The 21,296-nt window shown below is 41.2% G+C and overlaps 1 protein-coding gene across 1 annotated transcript in view; it reads right to left on the bottom strand.

Moving 5' to 3' along the window:
• VWC2 (von Willebrand factor C domain containing 2) overlaps positions 1–9,406 on the bottom strand; it is a 54,455-nt gene extending 45,049 nt beyond the window's left edge. Inside the window, exons 1-3 of the mRNA XM_036379023.2 lie at positions 9,319–9,406; positions 7,397–8,178; positions 600–729 (exon numbers count right to left, since the gene is read on the bottom strand). Coding sequence (XP_036234916.1) covers positions 600–729; positions 7,397–8,110 — 844 coding nt within the window. The 5' untranslated portion in view covers positions 8,111–8,178; positions 9,319–9,406. The remainder of the gene's footprint in view (positions 1–599; positions 730–7,396; positions 8,179–9,318) is intronic.
• Positions 9,407–21,296: the final 11,890 nt, after the last annotated feature.

The following is a 21,296-nucleotide window of genomic DNA, read 5'->3' as shown; positions in this document are numbered from 1 at the left end:
ATAAGTGATGAGCTAGTATGTCATGTAATTTCTTTCGCCTAAATATACTAAGACTTTGATCAAATACAAGCTCTTGCTGGGAGTAGAGAGACTTTCTGTCTAATTTAGTTACAAAAAATATTCAATTAAACTTGGGAGTTTAATTCATTTAGTTATGAAAATTAGATGAGCTCAATAAGGTATGTTTGATTTGCCTTAAGAAAAAAAAAAAAGAAGAAAAGGAGAAGAATATCTGAAAGGGAAACAAATATGAATGGAGAACAAAAGTAGCTTTTCCTGCTCATGTTGAAAGGTGGATAATATGAAGAGTCTGAGTACCATTTTGTGTACCTAGATAAAACATAACCACAATGAGTTCATGCAAATTATATACATAAGAGATACACCAACAGCTGATACTAACATCCATGTAGGTCATAATTGAGTCCACCACAATCAAGGGAGATCTGATTCCTCACAAAAGGATTACACTGCCCATGAACAACTCCATCTCCATTTGAGGAAAAAGACAAGTATCTAAATAATTTTTCAAAAGCAGAACAGGGCACCATGGATCTCTCTGGCAGAGGCCTCCTCCTGGCTTTGCAGGCACCACTCACCATTTTTGCAGATGGGGCAGCACTGGTCAGGCTCATAGACGGGATCCACGCACTCGGTCTGGGGACAGGCTGACACCGTGCACAGCACTTCGCCATTGCCCTCACAGCGACACCTCTCACACGGAGAAACCTGAAACACAAACCCAGGCACCCTTTAGCTCTTCCTGGAGTGCACCCTTAATGCACTCCTGGAGTGTGCAGTGCTCCCCTCTCATCTGCAATGTTCTTTCCTTCACGTCTTTTTCCCTCCCCACTCTAAAACAAATGGGTTTTGTGGCCTAAATAATGCAGAGAGCAAGACTGGGCTCCTTCAAGATTATAGAACCACAGCAGGAAAAGATACCAAAACAAAACAGATTTTTCTCTGAACCTACACACCAAATGGGAAAGTCAGAGGGATGTTGAAAACAGCAACAGTGAAGACTTTTAACACAAATTAAACAAAAATTACCTTACTGAATTTCTAATGATCTTCCTGAAAATTAAGTTCATAATCTAGTTCAGTTCTATTAGAGATTCAAAAATAATTTAGAGAAAAAATTATTTTAAGAAGAAAAGTTTTGCTAAATGAAGTTTGAAACTTCTTGTAATGGTAGTCCTTACTGTAATTTTTTCAGGTTTGAAAGTATTTTGGTAGCAGGAAGTTACATTTTATTGAAAATTATATTTTTCAAAGAGAAGTCAGGAAAAAACCCCATTCTTTTGAATTCAGTTATTTCCCATAGGTTAATTGTTTTTGGACAATTCTTCTAATACTTGTAACTTTCTGGAAAAAAGTTGAAATTCAAAGAAAGGGGTGAAGGAAAATACAGGTAATCCTTTATACCTAATAAAATGTTACTGTGTTTGAAGAACTCTTGCAGAATAGGAATACCATGAGATACTTACTTGAAAGACCTACTTCAAAGAAATTAATTCCCAACAAAAGAGTAGCAAGACTCTCTTTAGTAAAAAATGGACTTTGAAATGTCTGCATTTGCCACATGTACAATTCCAGCTGTCCTCCTCACCATCCCTGACCAGACACATCTCACTTGCATTGCTGATAGCCTCACACCACACGAGATAGAGGGAAGCAAGGATTTGAAGAGCAATAAATGCTATATTGTAAATCTCCTTGCTGCACTCCAAAAAACCACATGGGTACCCATGCTCAGAACACAGGATGAAAATGCAGCTGAACGTTATTATTAGTGATCCTCTAAATCTAAAATCTGTGCAGATTACTGATTTACTTAAGGAGGAGGTTGTTCTTTTTATGGACTGTTTTTCATTTCAGATTCCAGCTGATGCAGACAATCCCCCATTTCACTTCTCCAATAAGAGAAGAAAAAATAAAATCTAAAGAAGAAAATAATTATTCGCCTTGAAGAATCACCCAGATGTCTAACTTGCAGATCATCTGCTTCTTCTCCCTATTTTTCAGGCAGCCTATCACATTTTTTCCTCAAATCCATTCTCTGCTTGCCTCTCACATCCTTCTCACTTCCAAAGTTCAAACATGCTGATGCTTGCAAAGCATCATCTCCAACTAAATGCTCATTCATGCTTTGCTACTTCCCTTCCCACCTGCCAAGGCTGTTATTCACTTATGTACTCAGATATCTTTCATGCCCTTCCCAATGCTAAGAAAGCCTAAATAGGGTCTCCTGCTGTCTCTTGCTTTCTGCTTTTATTACTATTATTTATTTCAGGTTTCCTTTGGTGGCTACTCACTTTGCATTTTCTCTTTGCTTTACACTCTACCAAGGATAACACCATGCATATGTTTAGGAAATCCCACACGGAGGCTGACAGTCCAGTGCAGAAGATCTTTATTGCAGACTTTAGGACAACTTTGTCCTGTAATCGTTTTTAAACTGTCACGTTCACTTCCAGAGCTGGAGTGTCAGCAGATGAGGAGGTTTCTGATCCAATGCTCAGAGTTGAAAGGCTCAGGTATTTCGAGTAATCACTTGAACCACATGTGAAGTTTTGAGTGTCAGCAAACCTGAGCTCCTAAGTATTAACTCAATAAGACGAATCCCTCCTTCTAGAGTTATATCTAGAAACAATACTTACTAAATTATAAAAATATGGGTTTTAAGGAGGATTTATTTTTAAAATATTATTTTTAATATAAAAATATCATACAATATATAATCCTACTTGAAAAAAAAACACCAGCACTCAGTTCCAAGGATCAGGATCAACAAGGCAAACCTACAGCTTTCAATCAAATTTGACACTTTTTGCCATGACTTGGAAAAGATGCAAATTTGCCAACTATCAAAGCTGAATGAGATCAGTAGCTACCACAACAGACATTGCTTAGTCCAGGACACTGCTTAGTAGCTGTGTCATTCAATATTGGAAGTGGTGTAAAAACTAGAGTATCTGATGACAATCAGGAAACAAGGCAACACACAGATGTTATTCCTAAAATCTCTCCTCTGTAAAATTCAAGCATGTTCTAATTATATAGGTTTACTAGATTTCCAAATTTGACAAAGGCTGAAATTCTCAGAAAAAATAAGTAATTTACTATTGGTTGAGAAACAAAACTGGTCAAATTCTTATCTAATATTGATGATTCATGATACACATTTCTGTCCTATATAGCATACACACCTGAAGACTACATATTTTGTGAAGAGTGCACTGTTAATGTGATACTGCAATAATGAAGACACTTCAAGTGTAATAAATCATAGGATTTCAGGGGAATACTTACAGTACACTCTTGGTAAGTACTGTCATCTATACAACCCACCAACCCAAGTAATGGCAGTGGGAAGGAGGGTCTCCACGAGGTTATTCTACAAAGCTCTTTTCAGGCACTCAAGTAAACCACAGTGGCTGCTAAAATGGTATCAGTGTCAGCCATTATCTGTTCATCCTTGGACTAAACACATTGCTTTTTACTGATCATCAGGATACAGCAGGAACAGTAGAAAACCCCCACTTTCTGCACCTTAATGGCAGCTTAATACTTGGAGACATAATTATCACTAGAGAGAGAGACAATAAGACAGTCCCTGTATGTAACAGCAGCTAAATAAATCAGAATGAAAAGACACATTTGGTCCTTCATTTCCCCTCTGTACTCATGCAGAGCAAGCGCATTCCCTGCAGCGCAGTTCCCAGTGGCAGTCGTTGCAAGGAGCATCCCACTTGTTCCTGTGGGGAATGACCAGACCAGCAGCACTCACACTCAGCACTTCTGACATAACCAGGCTGGACTAGAAATAATATCAATCTCTCTCTGACAACTAATGATACCACATCTCCATGGTCTACAGATGAAGCTGTTAACTCTGTAGTAGCAGCAGTTCTACCTATGAAAGAACTGTAGGAAGACAACAAGATGCAACAGAAGTCTTGTGTATTCACCAGGCAGCCATAAAACCTGTAGAAAATAGACTACAGATGGTAAAAAAAACCCTAGCACTTTAGAATTGTTTAAAGGGAAGTTTATGAGCAGAGGTATAGGAGTTGCAGACACTGTAAAAGAGGAAATGAACTAGTGTGCAAACTGCTTGTAAACTGCTACATTTTCCACTAGTGTGGTGTGAAGAAAGCTGTAGCTTAGTAAGGGTAGTAGGTCTATCCAGCAGCTTAATGTAAATCGTCATAATTAAGAAGTGACGAATCATTTGCAGTCCAAAGTAAGTTGAGCTTTCCCCTACCAAATGTCCAACTTTATTACAAACCAAAAAGACATCAAAACAAAACCAACAAAAAGCTGGATTAATAACAGATATACAATCTACATTTGGTTCCTTAAGCCTTGAGAACATCTAAATTGAAAAAAAGAAAACCTGTCATAATTCCAAATTTGTTTTCTTTCATGCTGGAATTTTTACTAATATTTTCTTGCCACTGACACAACCCAGGAGAACATGAATGGGGTTACACTGACAATAATAAACACAGCAGCCATGCTTTTACTCCTCTGTGCCTTCAAAATACCACTGATCTTTCAAAACTCATTTGGGTTTGTTGACTTCCAGATTTCCAAGTAACTTACCCACAAAACAAATACCACTTGTGGTAGCAAGGAAATTCTAGAAGACACAAAGCAACAGCTTTCAGAATTACAGGTCTTTTCCAAAACATTGCACTTCTGAAGATAATTCCTCATTCTCATAAGACTTTATACATCAGCCATAATTTTCAAATTTTATTTGGAAGATTTGGACCATGTGTCTTAGAAGTCTTCAGCTTCAGTGCAGAACTTTAACACCCATTGCATTTCACCAAATAAAGATTTTGCTACCAGTTCCACTAATATAGATGTTGTGATCACACTGCTATTCTGCCCCACAATACCCACAGGTGACCAAGTTTATGAGACTTCATCCTTTCCTTATACCCAAGCTGTGTTTTGTGCTGATATCCATGTCCTTTTTGAAAACACAAAAATGCATGCATACATGCACACGCAAGCAATGCCTGAAGGACGGACTGCAAATCAAAGAAGAAACACATCAAACCTCAAATTCCCTGGTGCACTGAGCTTCTGGCTCCAGTCAGGGCAATTCTTTGCCATGCCAAGCCATATAGGAATTTGATATAAGCAGACTTAAAAACTTGCATGCATAATTATACATCTATACATAAATGTTTATACAAAAAATGTCACTTAAATGTTAGGAGGTCACCTTTTTCTTCCTTCAGTGATGTCTGGTACTCTTGCCACAAATAGTAGGAGCAGATGCAGAGAAAAATCACGTCACTATCCATTTATAACTCCTTCCCTGACCTTAATCAAGAGTTTGCATGGTCAGCCTAAGACTATGAAGTTTAAACTCACAAAATCACCTTTGAAACTGTGCAGTTGCTTGCATTTCACAATTGCTTCCACTGAGCAGCAGCAACCTGACTACACCTACACCTTGTGTTGCCAGACAGCTCCACTGATTGCAGTGGCGTGGGCAAACAGCGGCACTTACAGCTTGTGCTCAAAATATTGGAACCAATGCTGAATCTCAACTAAAAAACAATGTTCTCACATAGGAAAATAATCAGGATGCTGTTCCACCACCTAATTGCATCAATAACTTTCCTTGTTTGTACTGAGCAGACATCCCTTCTCACTTGTGTTTCCAAAGCCAGGTAAAGCAAAGCAGTAATGTTTCTTTAGAGGAAGATCTGAAGCCAAGGGCTAAAAGCTGAATGGAGTTAAAAAGAAAGCTGAAAACCAAAATCTTTTCAGAACATTTCTATAAATGTCACTGTTCAACACTATTTTTACCAAGGCTGTCAGTCATATTCAAATGTACCAGGGAACATTAAGGTTCTACACTTACTACACACTTAACACAGTATTTTAGGATTGCTTTACAGCCATTACTACAACACCACTACAGAAATAGGCTGAGAAACAGAATTTCGTAGAAGAGTGTGAATGAAAAGCAGGGAGAAGCCTTTAAAACACTGACCTATGGAGAAGGTGCGAAGAAGCTTCATCTTTTGGCCACTCCTCAAGAATTAAGTTTACTGGGAAAGAAAGGATCTCAAAAGCCATCTCTGAAAAGGTCACACCAACTAGCTGCTGTTCCGGTAGCTGCTCCCTCTGAAGTAGAAAACTTCACCCTGAAGTTGAATGTAACCTTTGAGGATTACATGGAAATCGGGAGGATGATACAATGTTTTCTGCCATACCTTGCAATTCACCAGTGCTCTGCGCATTACTGCCTAAGGAGAGCAAATGACAATGCTCTTTCTTATTACGGAGAAAGTAGTTCTGCTCTGTTATTTATTTTCTCTTAAACTGAAGAACATGGAAAGACATTATGAACCAAAGCTAAGTTTTCAGGAGCGTGCAAATACCAGAGAGCAAAGGTGACAACTTACTTTCAGCCTTCAAATACTCACTTTCTATTTCTCCACCCTGAGAGGGGCTCAGCTTCCAGAACCTTGAATTATATTTCATACTCCCCTCAATATATTCAGCATGAAATTCTCCAGTGTATTCAGAAATGGGTTTTGGAACAGCCCTGTATCTAAGAGTCACTCACAAGAAATTTCACAAGCCAATCTTAGAGCCTGCTCACAGGTCTCAACCACAATAAAATACTAAATGGAAAAAGACAAGGTAAACAACCAGAAAACTGGCCCCAACTCCAAAACTTTTGAGTGCACTGTAACATCCTGCATTTTCAATGGGAACAACCTTGCACAATAATGCTAAAAAGACCCTAGTCTGAAAGGATTTCCCTGAACATGAAGCTTTTCAAGTCCTTTCTTTAGGTATCACTGCAATCAAGACTGCAAACTATGCTATTGTTAAAAAGAAGACCTATAGTCATCCACAGAAAGCAAACATTATGCAATCTTGGCGACACTACCTAAATAGTTAATAATGAAAAAGAAATGACTGTTACAAAAGAAGGGATCATCACAAACTGATTACTAGGAATAGAAGTCAGCCCACAAATCCCTGCTTGATCCCTTCAAGGCAGAAGTTTAACAGTTAATAGTTAAATAAGGAAACAAATTGCTGAAAATTGCTGAAAATTTTCACAAAATCCATAACACCACTGAGCAGCATCCTTCCAAGTAGCATTTTTTACTGTAAATAGCAAAGGAATTAATAAAGATCAGCACCCTCACTTAAAAATATTAGAGTGCCATAGAGCAAGAAAGGTCATGTTTAAGGGGAATATTTTACAGGACTGCAGAAGTAATATTAACACAAAGATGTGAAGAGGAGGGAGAGACACAGAACACTCCCTGAGAAAACAGTTAAAGACCAAAATACCACTTTAAACAAGAGAAAAACCCACAAAAAGACTTTTGGCTTCATTCCTTACCATGAACTCCTCTAGGGTCTGGTAGGTTTTCCCTCGGAACTCGCAGTAGTTCTTCCTCTCCTTGCACTGCGGGCAGCACTGCGTGGTGTCCACATGGATGCAGCGAGGGTGGAGCCTGGGGCACTCGGGCTGGATACATAGCGGGCCCTCCTCAGTGCAGAGGCAGGGGCAGGCGGAGGGGCCCGGCGCAAACTTCTCCCCGATGGCATAGACGAAGCCGCTCTCGTCCACGCAGCCCTTCCCGCGGTAGTCCGGATAGGCGTACTCCTCCGGGGGCTCGGGAGTGACGCTCGCAACAGATGCTGGGAGAGACGAATCTTCAGCCACCTGAGGTTCCTCAGGAGCAGCATCCCTTTGCTCTTGCACTTGAACGATCCCAGATTTACTGCTTGTCCCCTGGCTGTTCCAAGCCTGCTTTTGCTTAGTCCAAGACTCCTTGTTCGAGTAGTTCCTGTTTCCTTTGCTCTTCCAGTCCCTGCTACCCTCCTCCCTCCCGCTCCTGCCGATCTCATTCATTTTCCCTGGACCCGTCTGGCTGTCCCTTGCAGACGTGTGATCTCTCTTTTCCTGGCTCGCTTTTATCTCCTGTTTGTCTTGAGCCTTGGCCAGTTTTTGTATGGGAACGGTGGAGCTACAGAGGGCAACCATGAGGCAGCAGGTTACGAGAAGAGAACTAGAGAAAGCTCCAATTGCCATTGCAGTAGAGCTGGGCATCACCTACTGCATCCCACAGGGGACACTGCATTCACATCGGAGGGAAGCGCTTCGTAAAGCCACACTCCCTAGGAAAAGAAGGATTAGGAATACTTCAGCTTCTGCACTTCTTCCCCCCCGCACCCCGCCTCGCCTCCACCGATGCAACATCTCAAACAATATGCAACCTGCCTCGGTAGTTTATGCAAAAGGCAAACAGCCTGCTGCTGCATCCCTCCTCCTCCTCCCCCGCTCTGCCAACTCTTATAAATAGCAGGGCTCTGGACACGGACCGGGCGTCTTCGGCTCCGAGAGAGCACCGCGCAGAACTCCGGGGAGTCAGCGGTGGCAAAGGCAGGTGCAGGCAAAACTCAGCGCGCTTGGGGGGTTATTTTTAACTTTCAAATGACAACATGTGACGAGGACGGACGCCCCACGAATTAAATGAAGCTCCCCAAAATCTAGCAGGGTCCGGAACAGAAATTACCCAGCTGAGTGCTAGTCACTGTCTGCACACACGATGATTTTTAATAACCTTTTTTTCAGTCTGAAGTACGCTGGTTTGGGTTCTGTTTAAATACCTACCAGCGAGCACGTTTCTGTAACAGACAGCTAAAACCAAGCACACTAAAGCGAGCAAAGACAAACTACCTCCCTTCCGAACTACCCGAACCATCACACAACATCACCTCTTCCTCGCCCGTGTTCGAAAGGCAAGGTAGAGCCGCTCCGAGTTTCCGCAGCCAAGGTTCATTTAACCCACATCCTCCAGGAGTTAGGCAGCGCTCCCGGCTCCTCTCCCTGAAACACTGCACGCCAAATCGGGGGAAAAAACACCAAAACCCCCAAACCAAAATACGTACACTACTCCGGCCACGACAAGCAATGCCGCTGCAGCCTCCCGGCACGACCCCACCTCCGCGGTACCGCTCCCCAAAGCCATTTAAAAGCCTCTCTCTCTCTCCCTACCCGCCCGCCTCGCCTGCCCTCGGCGATGGCATCGCGGGGCACCGCGCTCCGCCCGCCCGGCACCGCTGCCCGGCCCGGCCCGGCCGCTGCAAGGGAGCCGGGGCTCCGCGCCGCCCGCCCAAACTTTCCGGAGGGCCGGGCAGCGCCGCCCGACCCCTCCCGGTGCAGCCGTGAGGGAGCCGGGCCAGCCTCTTCCCCAGCCCGTCCGGCTCCCCCGTGGCCCGGCTCGACGCCTCCGTGCCTCCCTCCCACCTCCGTACCTGCGGTGGCGCCGCGCTCAGCCCTGGCGGCGGCTCGGGCCGGCTCGGGTCTGCCCGCGCCCGGCTCCCATGGCGGGGCCGCGGGCGGCCGGGGCGGCTTGTTGCTGCCCGCTCGGCTCCGCAGAGCTGCCGAGCCCGCAGCGCGGCGCGGCGGCCGCAGCCGGTGCGGCCCCGCCGCCCCGGGGACGGGCTCCGCCGCGGGCCCCGCTGCTCTCACATGGCGGCCGGGCGCCCCCGGGGCCGGCGGGCAGGACGGGGCGCACCCTGCCGCGCTCCCTGCCGCTCTCCACGCCGCGGGTGCGGGCGGGCGCAGGGCGGGGACGCGGAGCCCGCCGGGGGGCGGCAGAGCAGCGGCCCTGCCCGCCCCTGCCGCCGCCGGAGGGTGTGCGGGGCGGGGGCAGCCCGGCTCTGCCGCAGGGCCCCGCCGCGGCCGCGCTCCCGGAGCGGCGCTCGGGCGGGGAAGCGGGGCAAGGCAGGCGCGCTGGGGGCCGGCCCCGCCCGCCGGCGACTGAAACTTTTGGCGGTGTTAGGGGCGTCGTTTCGGGACGCGAGCTGCGAGCTGCAGCCCGGTGCGGCTTTGGGCGCTCTCCCCACGGTGAGCGGGACGCGGCCCCGCTGCCGGGGCACACCTGCGGACCCGCCCCGGGCGCGGGCAGGGGCGGCTGAGCAGCGTTTGTTCAGTGTGCCCGCCTGATGCTGCCCGCACCGCAGCATCACGCAGTACTGTGCGTTAGCGCTCCCCTGCCAGCCTGCCCTAGCAGCGAAGTGGTACGCGGTTTACTAGTTGAAATACCTACCTGTGCTTTTGCATGGCTGATGGACAGTTCTGAAGTTAAATATAGTTGCGTTTTTCTCCTTTATACTCTTTGATACAAAAAGAAAAACAGGACAGCATGGTCTGTTATGAAATGACTGCTGCAGGAGTGTTGGGACAGAAATGCACAAGAAAAGCTAGGGGTACTTTTGTTCAGGATCTAAGCAAGGGCTTGGAGTCCAAAAGGTTATTTATTTATGTAGTTATTTATTTTTAAGCTGCATTAGATGACATATCAGTATAATCTTCTTTTCTGAATTTTGCTTTACAGATGTTCCAGAACAGCGCCAGCTGCACTAACCCTCTGCCACAGTAGCACTTCAACATCCACTGTGCCCTACTCCTGACCATGGCTGGATTTTGCAACATATTTGGCACTCTATCTGAAATTTTTAGGCTAGGTATAATTTTCAGGTTTGTTTTGTTTTGGTTGGTTTTTTTCCCCATTGAAATGGTATCCGTGCAATATCGGTACTCAAGAGAGCAATGAAAATCTGCTGGGTACTAATGTTGCATAGTTAAATACCTTTATGAGCACCTGTTAATTGTGAGAACCCAAATACTTAAATTGCTCCCCAGGAGGATGCAGGTGCTAGACTCCTTTGGCTGCTGGGTTGTTGCTATTAAAAAGTATTGACTCCTGTCTAATTTTAAAAAAATATTTCTCTTGAAATTGCATCATGTCTTCCAGTCAGATGTTCACCAACTAAATAATTCTCAGAAACTTTAAAATACAAGACATAAGTTTTGAAGGATATGAAAAAGTCAAACTTTTCCATAGTTTGCACTAATAAAATGAAATTCCATATTGCTAGGGGATTTCTAGACAAATTCCTAAGGAGTTAAGATTGACTTTTCTCAATTAACTGACTGCTAATAATTACTTCCTTTCAAACTACCATCTCATTACCTCTGAGTAAAGAATTTAATCTTTGCCATGTCTAAACCTAAAATATTTTATGCCTTATGTAGTTTAAACCCTGACTTGAGGTGAGCAACCAGTACACCCCATTGCTGATGGCAGAAGAACAACTTAAAATGATGGACCTACCTTTGAGCTCAAAAGCCTGTGAGCATTGCTGTTCAGCAGCAGCTGCTTGTGGCTAGAGCAAGGCAGAAGAAAATAAGGGCCTTGGGAAGGCAATGCTATGTCTGTGGTAAAGAGCAGAGAAAAGCCAATTTATGGTTCTGACATTTTCATGTGTTACATGATGAAACTCTGGAACAAAATCTGAGATCTTCAGCATGCAGGGCTCTCTTTGTCAGAGCTCTCCCTCTCCCACCCCTGGTTACATAGAACACGGATCATCAGCTGGAGGTGATGGTTCAAGACACTGCTCTGTAGCAAGAAGGGCAAAGCCTCAGAGCACTTTCGTAACAACAAACTGCAGCTCATCCTAGCCTACTGGGCAAAGAATTAAACACCCTCCTTTATTTTACTTCAGTCTCTGTTTAGGCAGATTTGTAGGGATATTAAGTGATTAATTGTATCGGACATTAGGACCCTTGCAGAACTGACACCTGACCACTTCATTAATGTCATAGAATCAAATTGCAATATGTTGCAGTCCAAATGTAGATAACAGATATGTAAGAAATGTTTGTTGTTTTCTTCAGTGAAGTCTGAACTAGGAGAGAGAATAATGAAAATCTGTCATCTGAAGGCAGCTTCTAACAATATTTTTAATGAGAAATTTTCTACTGTATGCTGTACCATGTAAGTCCTGGAGACTGAAATTCTGTTTATTCACAGAAAAAACTCAGTATAAAAATACAGCTCCAAGTTTCTCTCCTCTGATCCCCCTCAAGTCAACTGTAGCAAGGATAACTCTGTATCTGGATGAGGATGAAATTCTGCTTCCTATTCAAGAGTTTTCTCTGGGTCTTGTCTGTATTATGAGAACTTTGTATTAGCTTATTATTTAAATAAAAGCCATCAAGTGCACAAAACAGTTCTCTCTGTTTTAGCTTAGTTTGACTAAGAATTAGCCTAATTTTATAGGATGCAGTTGAATGGAAAGCAAAAGGGAAGTTAGTAGTTGAAATAATAATTGTTCTGGCAAGGAATAAGCTGACCATCTCCATTAGACCAGAGTCAAGACAGTGAAAGTGGACATCCATGCTGAAGATAGCTGGCTATTAGTCAAAAATACTTAATTAAACATCTTCTCATACAGGTTAGGGGGAGTGAAATTTTGATTAATTTTTTTAAAGAGTGACCTTTGTATGAACAACAAGAATTGAAGTGTAGGATCTTTTGCCAAGTTAAAATTGGTTCTCTGACTGGGTAATTACAACATAAACTCAAAACCTCACAGCTAGGCAGACATGACCTGGACATCTAAGAGCACTGAAGGCTCTTTTAGCCTAATATATGGATAAAATCTGGGATATGCACACTGGGGTCAGTGTAGACATGCAACCTTGCACTCCAGGGAGTCACCTGAAGTATCCAAATCCCTGTGTTCTCCCACAGGGACTATTTTATTGAAGGAGGTGTCACCTGCCTCCAGTGAGGAAACTGGGAGAGAAAAGAGGAGGAAGCTCCATGGGACCCTGGAAAGCTGGGCAGGGGAAGCAGAAAAAGAGCCCCAGTGCAACTGGGGAGTGGGTGTGGGTGTTGGAAAACCCCACAGAATAGCGAGGTTGGCTTTGGGGACAGCTGTCTGCAGAGCCCAGGGGCAGGACAGGGTGTGCTGCAGGAGCTGCGTGCTGCCGTGCCCGTGTCAGTGCAGCAGCTCTGAAACTCTGGAAGGTGAGAGGGGAGGAGATGTCCCCAGAGCTTGACTCTTCTGGGAAAAGGGATGGTTGTGCCTTTTTATGTTGCTTTGTTTCATTATTCTTCCTAAAAGGAAGAGAGTTGTTATACAAAAGGTATTTTTTATTGTGGTGCTAAAGTGGCAGTCTTCAGGCAGGTTGAAATCACAGCCTTGAAAAGGTGGCAATTTGTGCAATAGCATTAGTCCAGCCATATAAAATAAGGCCTTCAAATAGCAGTCAATCTGAAGACAGAAAGAGAGAGAGACAAAGCTGAAGTACATATTACTCTAACAAATCATGTGTATTTGAAAGGCTCAATTATAAATAAGCAGTTTAAACAACTCTTAAAAAATAAAGAAAAGCAAGCTTTCATAACTATTTTAAAGTAGGTTAGCTTTCATCTTTTCATTTTTATTTCTTGTTTTCTTTATGCCACTTGTCAAAGTACTCAAGACACATTCCTGTTCATTCTTTTTTTCACTTTTCTGATGCCTCTTTAGTTCTGATAAGTAATTATTGAAGAAGTATTGCACAGTATCACACAAGTTATATTTACATTTGTCTCCATTAGTTTTTCACAAATATTGATATGTTATAATATCATTTTTTCTGCTTTGTGTTCATGAAAATTTAACCCCCCCCCATCATTTAGAGTGTAGGAACTTCAAAACTCTCCTACACTTCTGTAAGTCACAGTTTGCAAGTTGGGAAATAAAAAATAATGAATTTTTTGTTTAAGTTTTGCCTGTAATACCAAGAAAAAAAAAAGGTCTGTAGACCAAGGGGAGATTTGAACTTTAGAAGTCATAGGTTTAGAAAACATCTTTTAAACAAGATTTTTGCTTCTACTGGTTTATGTTCTAGGAACTCCCCTTTAGCTTATGATTTGTCTCATTGTTAGGAAAAATATAAATCTAATGCTGTGCTGGTTTTGACTGGGGTGCAGTTAATTTGCTTCATAGTAGGTGGTTTTGATTTCTACTGAAAAAAGTTGATAGTTCAGGGAAGTTTTCATTGTAGCTGGGCAGTGCTTGCACAGAGCCAAGACCTTTTCTGGCTCTCACCCCACCCCACCAGCAAGGAGGCTGGGGATTCACAGGAGGCTGGGAGGGGACACAGCCAGATCAGCTGGTCCCAGCTGACCCCATACCATGCTAAATGGCATCATGGCTGGGGTGTAAAGCTGTGGGAAAAATAATGAGGAGTGATGAAGAATAAGGCTGGAGGGATGGTGTTTGTCTTCCCAAGGCAGCGTTACGTGTGATGGAGCCATGCTTCCGTGGGGATGGCTGAACACCTGCTTGCCCATGGGAAGGGGTGAATGAATTCCTTGTTTTGCTTTGTTTATGTGTGCTGCTTTTGCTTGAGCTATTAAATCCATGAATTTTATCACTCTTCCAATTCTCCTCACCACCCCACCAGTGAGTGAAGAAGCAATTGCATGGGGCTGAGATTACATCTGGAGTTAAGCCATGACAAATAGAAATAAAATACTTAATTTAATGCAAAATATCCTAATGAAAGCTACCTATAATGGAAGCTTGTTTCAAAATGTTGGAAAGACTGGTTTTGTTTAAAAAATCTCTGAAAATCTCTCCTTGAAAATATCAATTTCTTTGCCCTGCAAGCTCTGCAGAGATTTTGATGCACATATTTTGCCTTAGAGGGAAGTAGAGGTTGCCTTTTTGTATATGAGATGTCTACAAGTTCCACTACTTTTAATAATTTTCCTATTTTCACATGACTGTTGCATCTCTAATAGAGATTTTGGCAATATAAACTTGAGAAAATTATTACCATGTTAATCATAATAGTTATGTAATATTTAAAACTGCATAGTGAAACCTTTGGAGAGCAAGGACGATTCAATTCAGGACCTGTGCATATGGGCTAATTCTGAGGAAAAAATAATTTTCTATTCAATTTGCAGTGTTTTGTGCTTGTAATTACAGGACATAAGAAACATTGCTAAATGCATTTTGGTACCCCTATTTTCACCATCATTTCAGTAGCCTAGGGTAAATGGATGTTAATCATGGCTCAGAAGATTTTTTTATATTTATGTGTTTTTGCTCAAAGAGGGATAAAATATTTTTGCATGTATGTACATATAGGCATACACAAAATAATATGAAACATTTAAATACACAATATTTTGTATAAAGAAATCTTAATACTTTACCTTGTTCTTCTATTTTGCAAAGCCAAAGGATGGACTACCAATGATTTTAGTTTTTACATTGTCATTGTTTCGGAAAAGTGAGCAAAGTGTTTCTTAGGCTTGTGTTTAGGTTTCTTCACAGGTAATCTAAAATTTAACTAAAATTACAGAGCATTATTACTTTTCCCTTTATTATTTATGATTAAATTATTGGTTTATTTATTTTTAATATTTAAGTTTCTCTAGATACATTTTTGTTCACAGTAAAGTTCTTCAATAAAGGCAATATCAGCTTTCAAAAGGTTTATAAAAAATTTGATTTTATATTGTTCCACATTTTAAGTTAATAGAACTCATCCTTCCATTGTTCTTTAGTATTACTGGAGAAAAAACAACCCCCTAAAATCAAAAACCCAGCTTTGTTCTCTCTCCAGTTCTCTCAGGATTTCTTGACTTTTATTGTATTAAACATTGACCTAAATTTAATGAACAAATGGAATTGAAAAAAAAAAAAAAACAACCAAACCCCAACTTATGTACCTTACAGGAAGATAGGGCAAAATAGAAGTTATTATTGGCAAAATTGATTTAGCATTGTAACTCACACTAATATTTATTTCCATTCTCTAACTTTCTTTGGAACTTCTGTAGCATGAATTTTACTGTTTAGTATTTGTTTTCTGTTGAACTATTTGAAAAACAACCGAGGTGTTTTCTGAAATATGTATGAATGTAAAATAAAAATGTGTTTAATCACATTGTTCTTATTTAAATACTCTGTTAATATTGTTAGTGTAGAGTAAAACCATCTATTATAGGGTTGTTAGTTATAAACTCTTGTCTCCTAATCCTTGACAAATCCTTGAAAATAATGAAATTGTTTCCTATATCAAGAACTAGAAAGATAAGGAATTCACAATATCTGTGCAAAAGCCTCCCTTCTCTCCATTGTTTGTAGCATTAGAGTACAACCTACAGGCATTTGATACTGTAGTATTAAAAAAAAAATCCAAAATTTTAACAGTCAGCAGACTCAGAGAAGCATCATGGAGCTTAAGTGATATTCTCCAAAATTTACTGAGCATAAACCCCTAGACACAAAGGCCTCAGTGATATGCTTTCCAGAAGACATCTTCTTTGCCCTCTTGTTCTCTCATTATTACTATCCAGTTTGTAAAAATTGAAGCTTTTGCAATGACACTTCATGCATAATGCATACACATCTTATCCTACTGCCCCCCTTTTTTTTTTTGAATCTGCTGTCTAAGCTCAACCGAACTTAAGGAATTGCTTTCTCAAAGTTTCACAAAAAGAGGTGAATTGATAGCAAAAAGCAAGATTACACTGATTGTTCCCAAAGATGTGCATTGTTACACCCACCAGTGGCAGGAGATGATACCCATGGAAGTGCTCAGGACACATTAGGCACACTGAGTTTGCACCTTGGATGCTGGAGTTAATGGATTTAAAGTTACCAATCTATAACAAAATTCTGCTAATTGCTATGTTCAAATGCTTTTGCTTTCCTGTCATTATCCTTCTCTACATTACTATGGATGTCCCTGGGTCCCTTAGCAAGTTGCTGTGATATGGCACCAGGTGAGCAATGGATTATTTTGTTGCTCTTCTTAAATTACAGGCCCAATGAGGCCTTTAAATTAATACATATGCATTTGATAATGTCATCATTTCAAAAACTGGGTAAATTATGATTTGTAACATGTTGAAAGTTTCATGAATTGCAGATTCCCAAGTGTTCTGTCCTTAGATCTAATTACTGGAGATGATTACATTCAGGACCTTCTGAAATCACAGGGGCTGGTGATACAGTTTTCTCTCTAATGAGAGAAGTTACATGGCTCAAAATTCATGATTTAGGCTTCAAGCTGACAGAGCAAAGCAAAAAAAGTCAGAGAAGACAATATTTGGGCTAGAACTTGAATTAGGAAACAGACAAACAAAAGGCATATTAATTGTTGTTGCACTAAGGACTGAGACACTCCAGATAGAAACTGGGTGTCCATATATAGGCACTGCACAAATGCTAAAAAAATTGGTTGGGATTCCTAGAACTGTACATCCTTCAGTGACCAAGAAGGAAGGAAAAGGACAGAAATGAATGGCCTGAAATCATAAGCAGGTGTGGGTTGAGAAGTTTATAAAAACTCTTGCTTCTCTCTCATCTTCTCTTTCCATTTCACCTTTACCAATCCATGTTGCCTCTCTTCCCTAGTAGAATATTGACTGCACTGCTGCACAGCTGGTGCACTACATCCCTTATATATGTACAAAAGTTTAGCTCCTGTGTTTAAAAATCTTGGTGCTTTGTTTGGTTGTTACCACCAGGCCTTGATGTACTGATGTCCTTAGGTCAAGTGTAGCAAGGAGGGTACTCCAGCACCATGGTACAAAGTTTAATATTAAATTAATGGAGGTATTCTGTAATTGCAATAATGAATACAAGCTCTTAGTGCTGGTTGAATTTACTATTTGTTGGAAGAAGATAACAGGGAAAAACATAATGTCCCTTGCTACTCACAGTACTGCTTCAAAGTTATTACAGACAGGACTTGGTAAGTAACTGACTTTTCAGATTAGGTCCTTGCCAATCGGTAAAGACACTGAGAGTCTAGATGCTCACAAAAACTCCCTTGTGACACACTAGTGACAGTGAATCAGGCACCAAAAACCAGATAGAACAATAAGTTTCTTCCATCCTTCACCTGAGGCTATTTAACCCCACAGTCCTACCTTTCCTAACCACCAGGCTGCTAGCAATTAATTACTCACTTAATACTGCTCTGCTTTAAATAGTTTGCTGGAGGAAGACTGACCAAGACTCAGTCATCCTCACTGTCAAGGCAACCAACTTCAGCATGAAAAGGTGAGCAAACCTCATTTAATGCCCATCTGCAGCTCTGCTCAGAGTTTAGATGGATTAAACTTGTGATCCTAGAGCTCTTTTCCAAACTTAGTATTTCTGTGATTCTTTGTGTTTTCTTCTAATAATTCTAACCCTAATCAGAAAATATTCTGTAAGCAAGACCCAAATAAATTTTCATGTCAACAGGCCTTGTGCTCTAATTTGTCAGTCCCTTTGGTGTTGCTTGTTCTTCAGCTTGGTTTTGGAGCAGAAGGCACAGACCAAGAACTGACAAAAAAGTTTGGCTAAATAAAAAAAGAAGTTGAATCTTGCTCTAGGGTTAAAATGGTTGTTGGAGAAATATAAGGATATTAAATCAGCCGTGAATTGGTTTGCCTGACTCAACGATCCCTAACTTGGTAATCCTCACAGTGTTAAACTCTTTCCTTTAAAGGCTTTCAAAATGCATCATTCTTTCCGCCATTATTAAAATTCATGCAGATTTAATGCAGTTACTGACTTCTAAAGCAGATTCAGGCTGCTGATCCAGTGCAGTAATTCCATACAAAGCTATACCTCAGCTTCTGCCTGAGATCAGCAGCAGCATTAACAGAAGAAGAGAAGGAAGATCAATGCATGTGGTACCTTCAAGACTCAGGAAGGATTTGGCTGGCTAGGACTTTTGTCAGGCCAAGCAAATAGCTACAAAAACAAGGAGCCTGATTGTCAAAGATCCTCAGCCTGCTAGCAGCAGCCTGCTCTGAAGAATCATGAAATCACAGAACAGCCTCACCTTGGAAGGGACCTTAAAGATCATCTAGTTCCAACACCCCTGCTGTGAGCACGGGCATCTGTCCCAGAGGAAAGAAAACAATAAAATATCAGAGTTTTCTCTTATTTCACTGTAGGCTAAAAATATTTTTGCCATTCCTACATTTAAAAAACAGACTCAAAAGTCCATGTAAAAAATACTTCCAAAACATTTCTGCTTAATAGTAGTTTAACTGATAACATATGCTAATTTTGCAAGCAGTCAAGGTGTATAGCTTGGCACATGACAGAAAAACCACTCAAGATATAAACAGTGGAAAACAATATGTCCATACCCTCTTGAGAAATCAGAAGTAGTGTGGCAATTAGTTTTACAGAAGAAACAAATAAATGCCCAGGACTTCTGAAAATCTAGTCTTTAGCATGCCCTATAAGCACTGCCTTGTTAACTCAGTTCCTAGCCACCGTTGAGCCCCCATCATCGTTGTCCCCAAAACAGCTATCTGCTGAGAAAGTAATCTAGGTGTTGACATTGACATAAACTTTGTTTTGCTAGCTGTTTGATTTCTGAAACTTAGGTTCATTTTCCTTCATATCATCTTTTGCCTTTCTTTTCTTCCACTTAAGTTCCTTCTCCCTGATAAATTCAAAAAACAGGCGTTTATGTGGACATACAATTTTCTTTTACTATTGAAATGAATTCTATATATTTCATTCAAAAAAGTAATTTTTGTTTTACACCAGTAACTACTACATAAAGATCATTCAAGGAACTAGGAGCCTAGGTTATTCCTAAGTGCTAAAGCTATCATACAATTTGTATTATGCCTGACAGTCCATTGGAGTTCTCATTTTCCTCCTGTATCTTTTGGAATCAATCACTTCCAGTTGCGAGGTTGTTTTGTTTTGGGGTTTATTTGATTGGTTGGTTGGTTTTTTTAAATTAAGAAGAGCAACAATCGATATGGGTTGAAGCCACAAAAGGAGATGCCCTTGCCATTACTCCATCAAACTCTAGCTCGGGCCTTCAGAGAGATACTTACATAGCAGCTTGCAGCCACCCCAAGCAGTCATATTTCTCCCTGTAAATTAAATTTCTTTTAAAAGTCTCATTTTATCCTGAGGCTGAAATTCTGTTCCAGTAAATTCTGATCTACAGAGACATCTACTTCCCATTGAAGTTGATGAGAGCTGCAGGTGACCGGTGCCTCTATAGCTCAGACCCTTAGGCTGGATTTCTCCCTGAGTACGAATATGTTATTAATAAAAGCTAGCTATCTTGGGCTGAAAGCCTGGTGAAAAACACTTTTATGCTTTAAACGTAAGTGAGATGGTTGATTATGGCACAAACTCTCAATTCTCCTCAAAAGTTTTTGCCTGAGTTTATTTTAAAACAATTTTTTTTTCAAGCCAAGCCTTAAATAAGAGGTAAACATAAGAGCTGGCTCCCAGAACTTTTCTACTTTTTTGGTTAAACAGAATGAATGAGATAAACTGGAAAAAAGCAACCTTCTTCTATTGCCAAAGCTTTTTTTTTTTTTTTTTTTTTCATTTGGGATTAATTTTTCTTTAGAAAGATAGAGGTTATAACTGATTTTGGAAAAAGAAAATATCAAGCACACCTGAGGTTTTAAACAAACAGTTCCGTGCTGTTAAACAAATCCACAGTGATTTGTAGATAGAAGAAAAATCCCCAGAGCAGAGGCAAAAAATCCAGTAGTAGTTCACTGGATCTGTATCTAGGCTCTTGCTTTGGTACTAAAGGGATTTCTTTGGTATGTTGACTCAGGCTTTTGATAGAGGCAAGATTTAGTGTGAAAATGTTCACAGCTTCCTTTGCTGCCTTAGTTCATATGTTTGGTTTCCAAGTTTGGTGTTTACATTGCTTTTTAGAGTCTGCCTTGCTCAGCTCGCATCTGTAATTTAATTTCTCTGGTTTTTTGTGCTGCAGTGCTCAGAGAAAAAGAGAAAAGAGAAAATGACTCTGTTTTGATATGTACCTGACAGAGATTAATTTGCCAGTAAGTCAGGTTCAAATCAAAGAATAACTTTTTTCCCTTATTCTTAGCAACTCAAGATTGCTGAACACTCCACATGATGAAAAAAAATGCATGGATAGCTGTTAGTCTTTTCACTTGCTAGCTGGCATCTGGACAATCAAGGGCTCTTGAATTGATAGAAATGTTTTGTTGTTTGTTTGTTGATCTATGGCACATGGGTCCCCCAATCCTTCTTCATCTTAAAAAGAGGTTGCAATAGGTGATTTGGGGAGAAACCTGTTTCAGATTATGCATTAAGTTCTTGCCTAGGGGGGAGAAATTGAGTGTTGTGCTGGTGTGGGGAGCCCTCAATCCCCAGGGTTAATTGATACAATTGCTGGAAATGGCTGTCAAAGACAAACAGTCAATTACATCTAGCCTGCAGGAACCTGATGACAAGCCTCAGGTCAGATCTCTCAGCACAGATACATGCCATATTTTGTCAGTTGCATTGACACTGCATCATGGTGGGAAAGAAGCAGCAATAAAGGCAAAGCTGGAACATCACAACTTGGATTGTTTTGTACTCAGAATAGAACTAGTATAAAGAAATAATTAATTATTTTACCT

The sequence above is a fragment of the Molothrus ater genome, chromosome 1 (genome assembly GCF_012460135.2).
Source record: "Molothrus ater isolate BHLD 08-10-18 breed brown headed cowbird chromosome 1, BPBGC_Mater_1.1, whole genome shotgun sequence".
NCBI classification, from domain to species: domain Eukaryota; kingdom Metazoa; phylum Chordata; class Aves; order Passeriformes; family Icteridae; genus Molothrus; species Molothrus ater.
The sequence above is the reverse complement of the archived record's forward strand: the minus strand, read 5'-3'. Positions and strand labels throughout refer to the sequence as shown.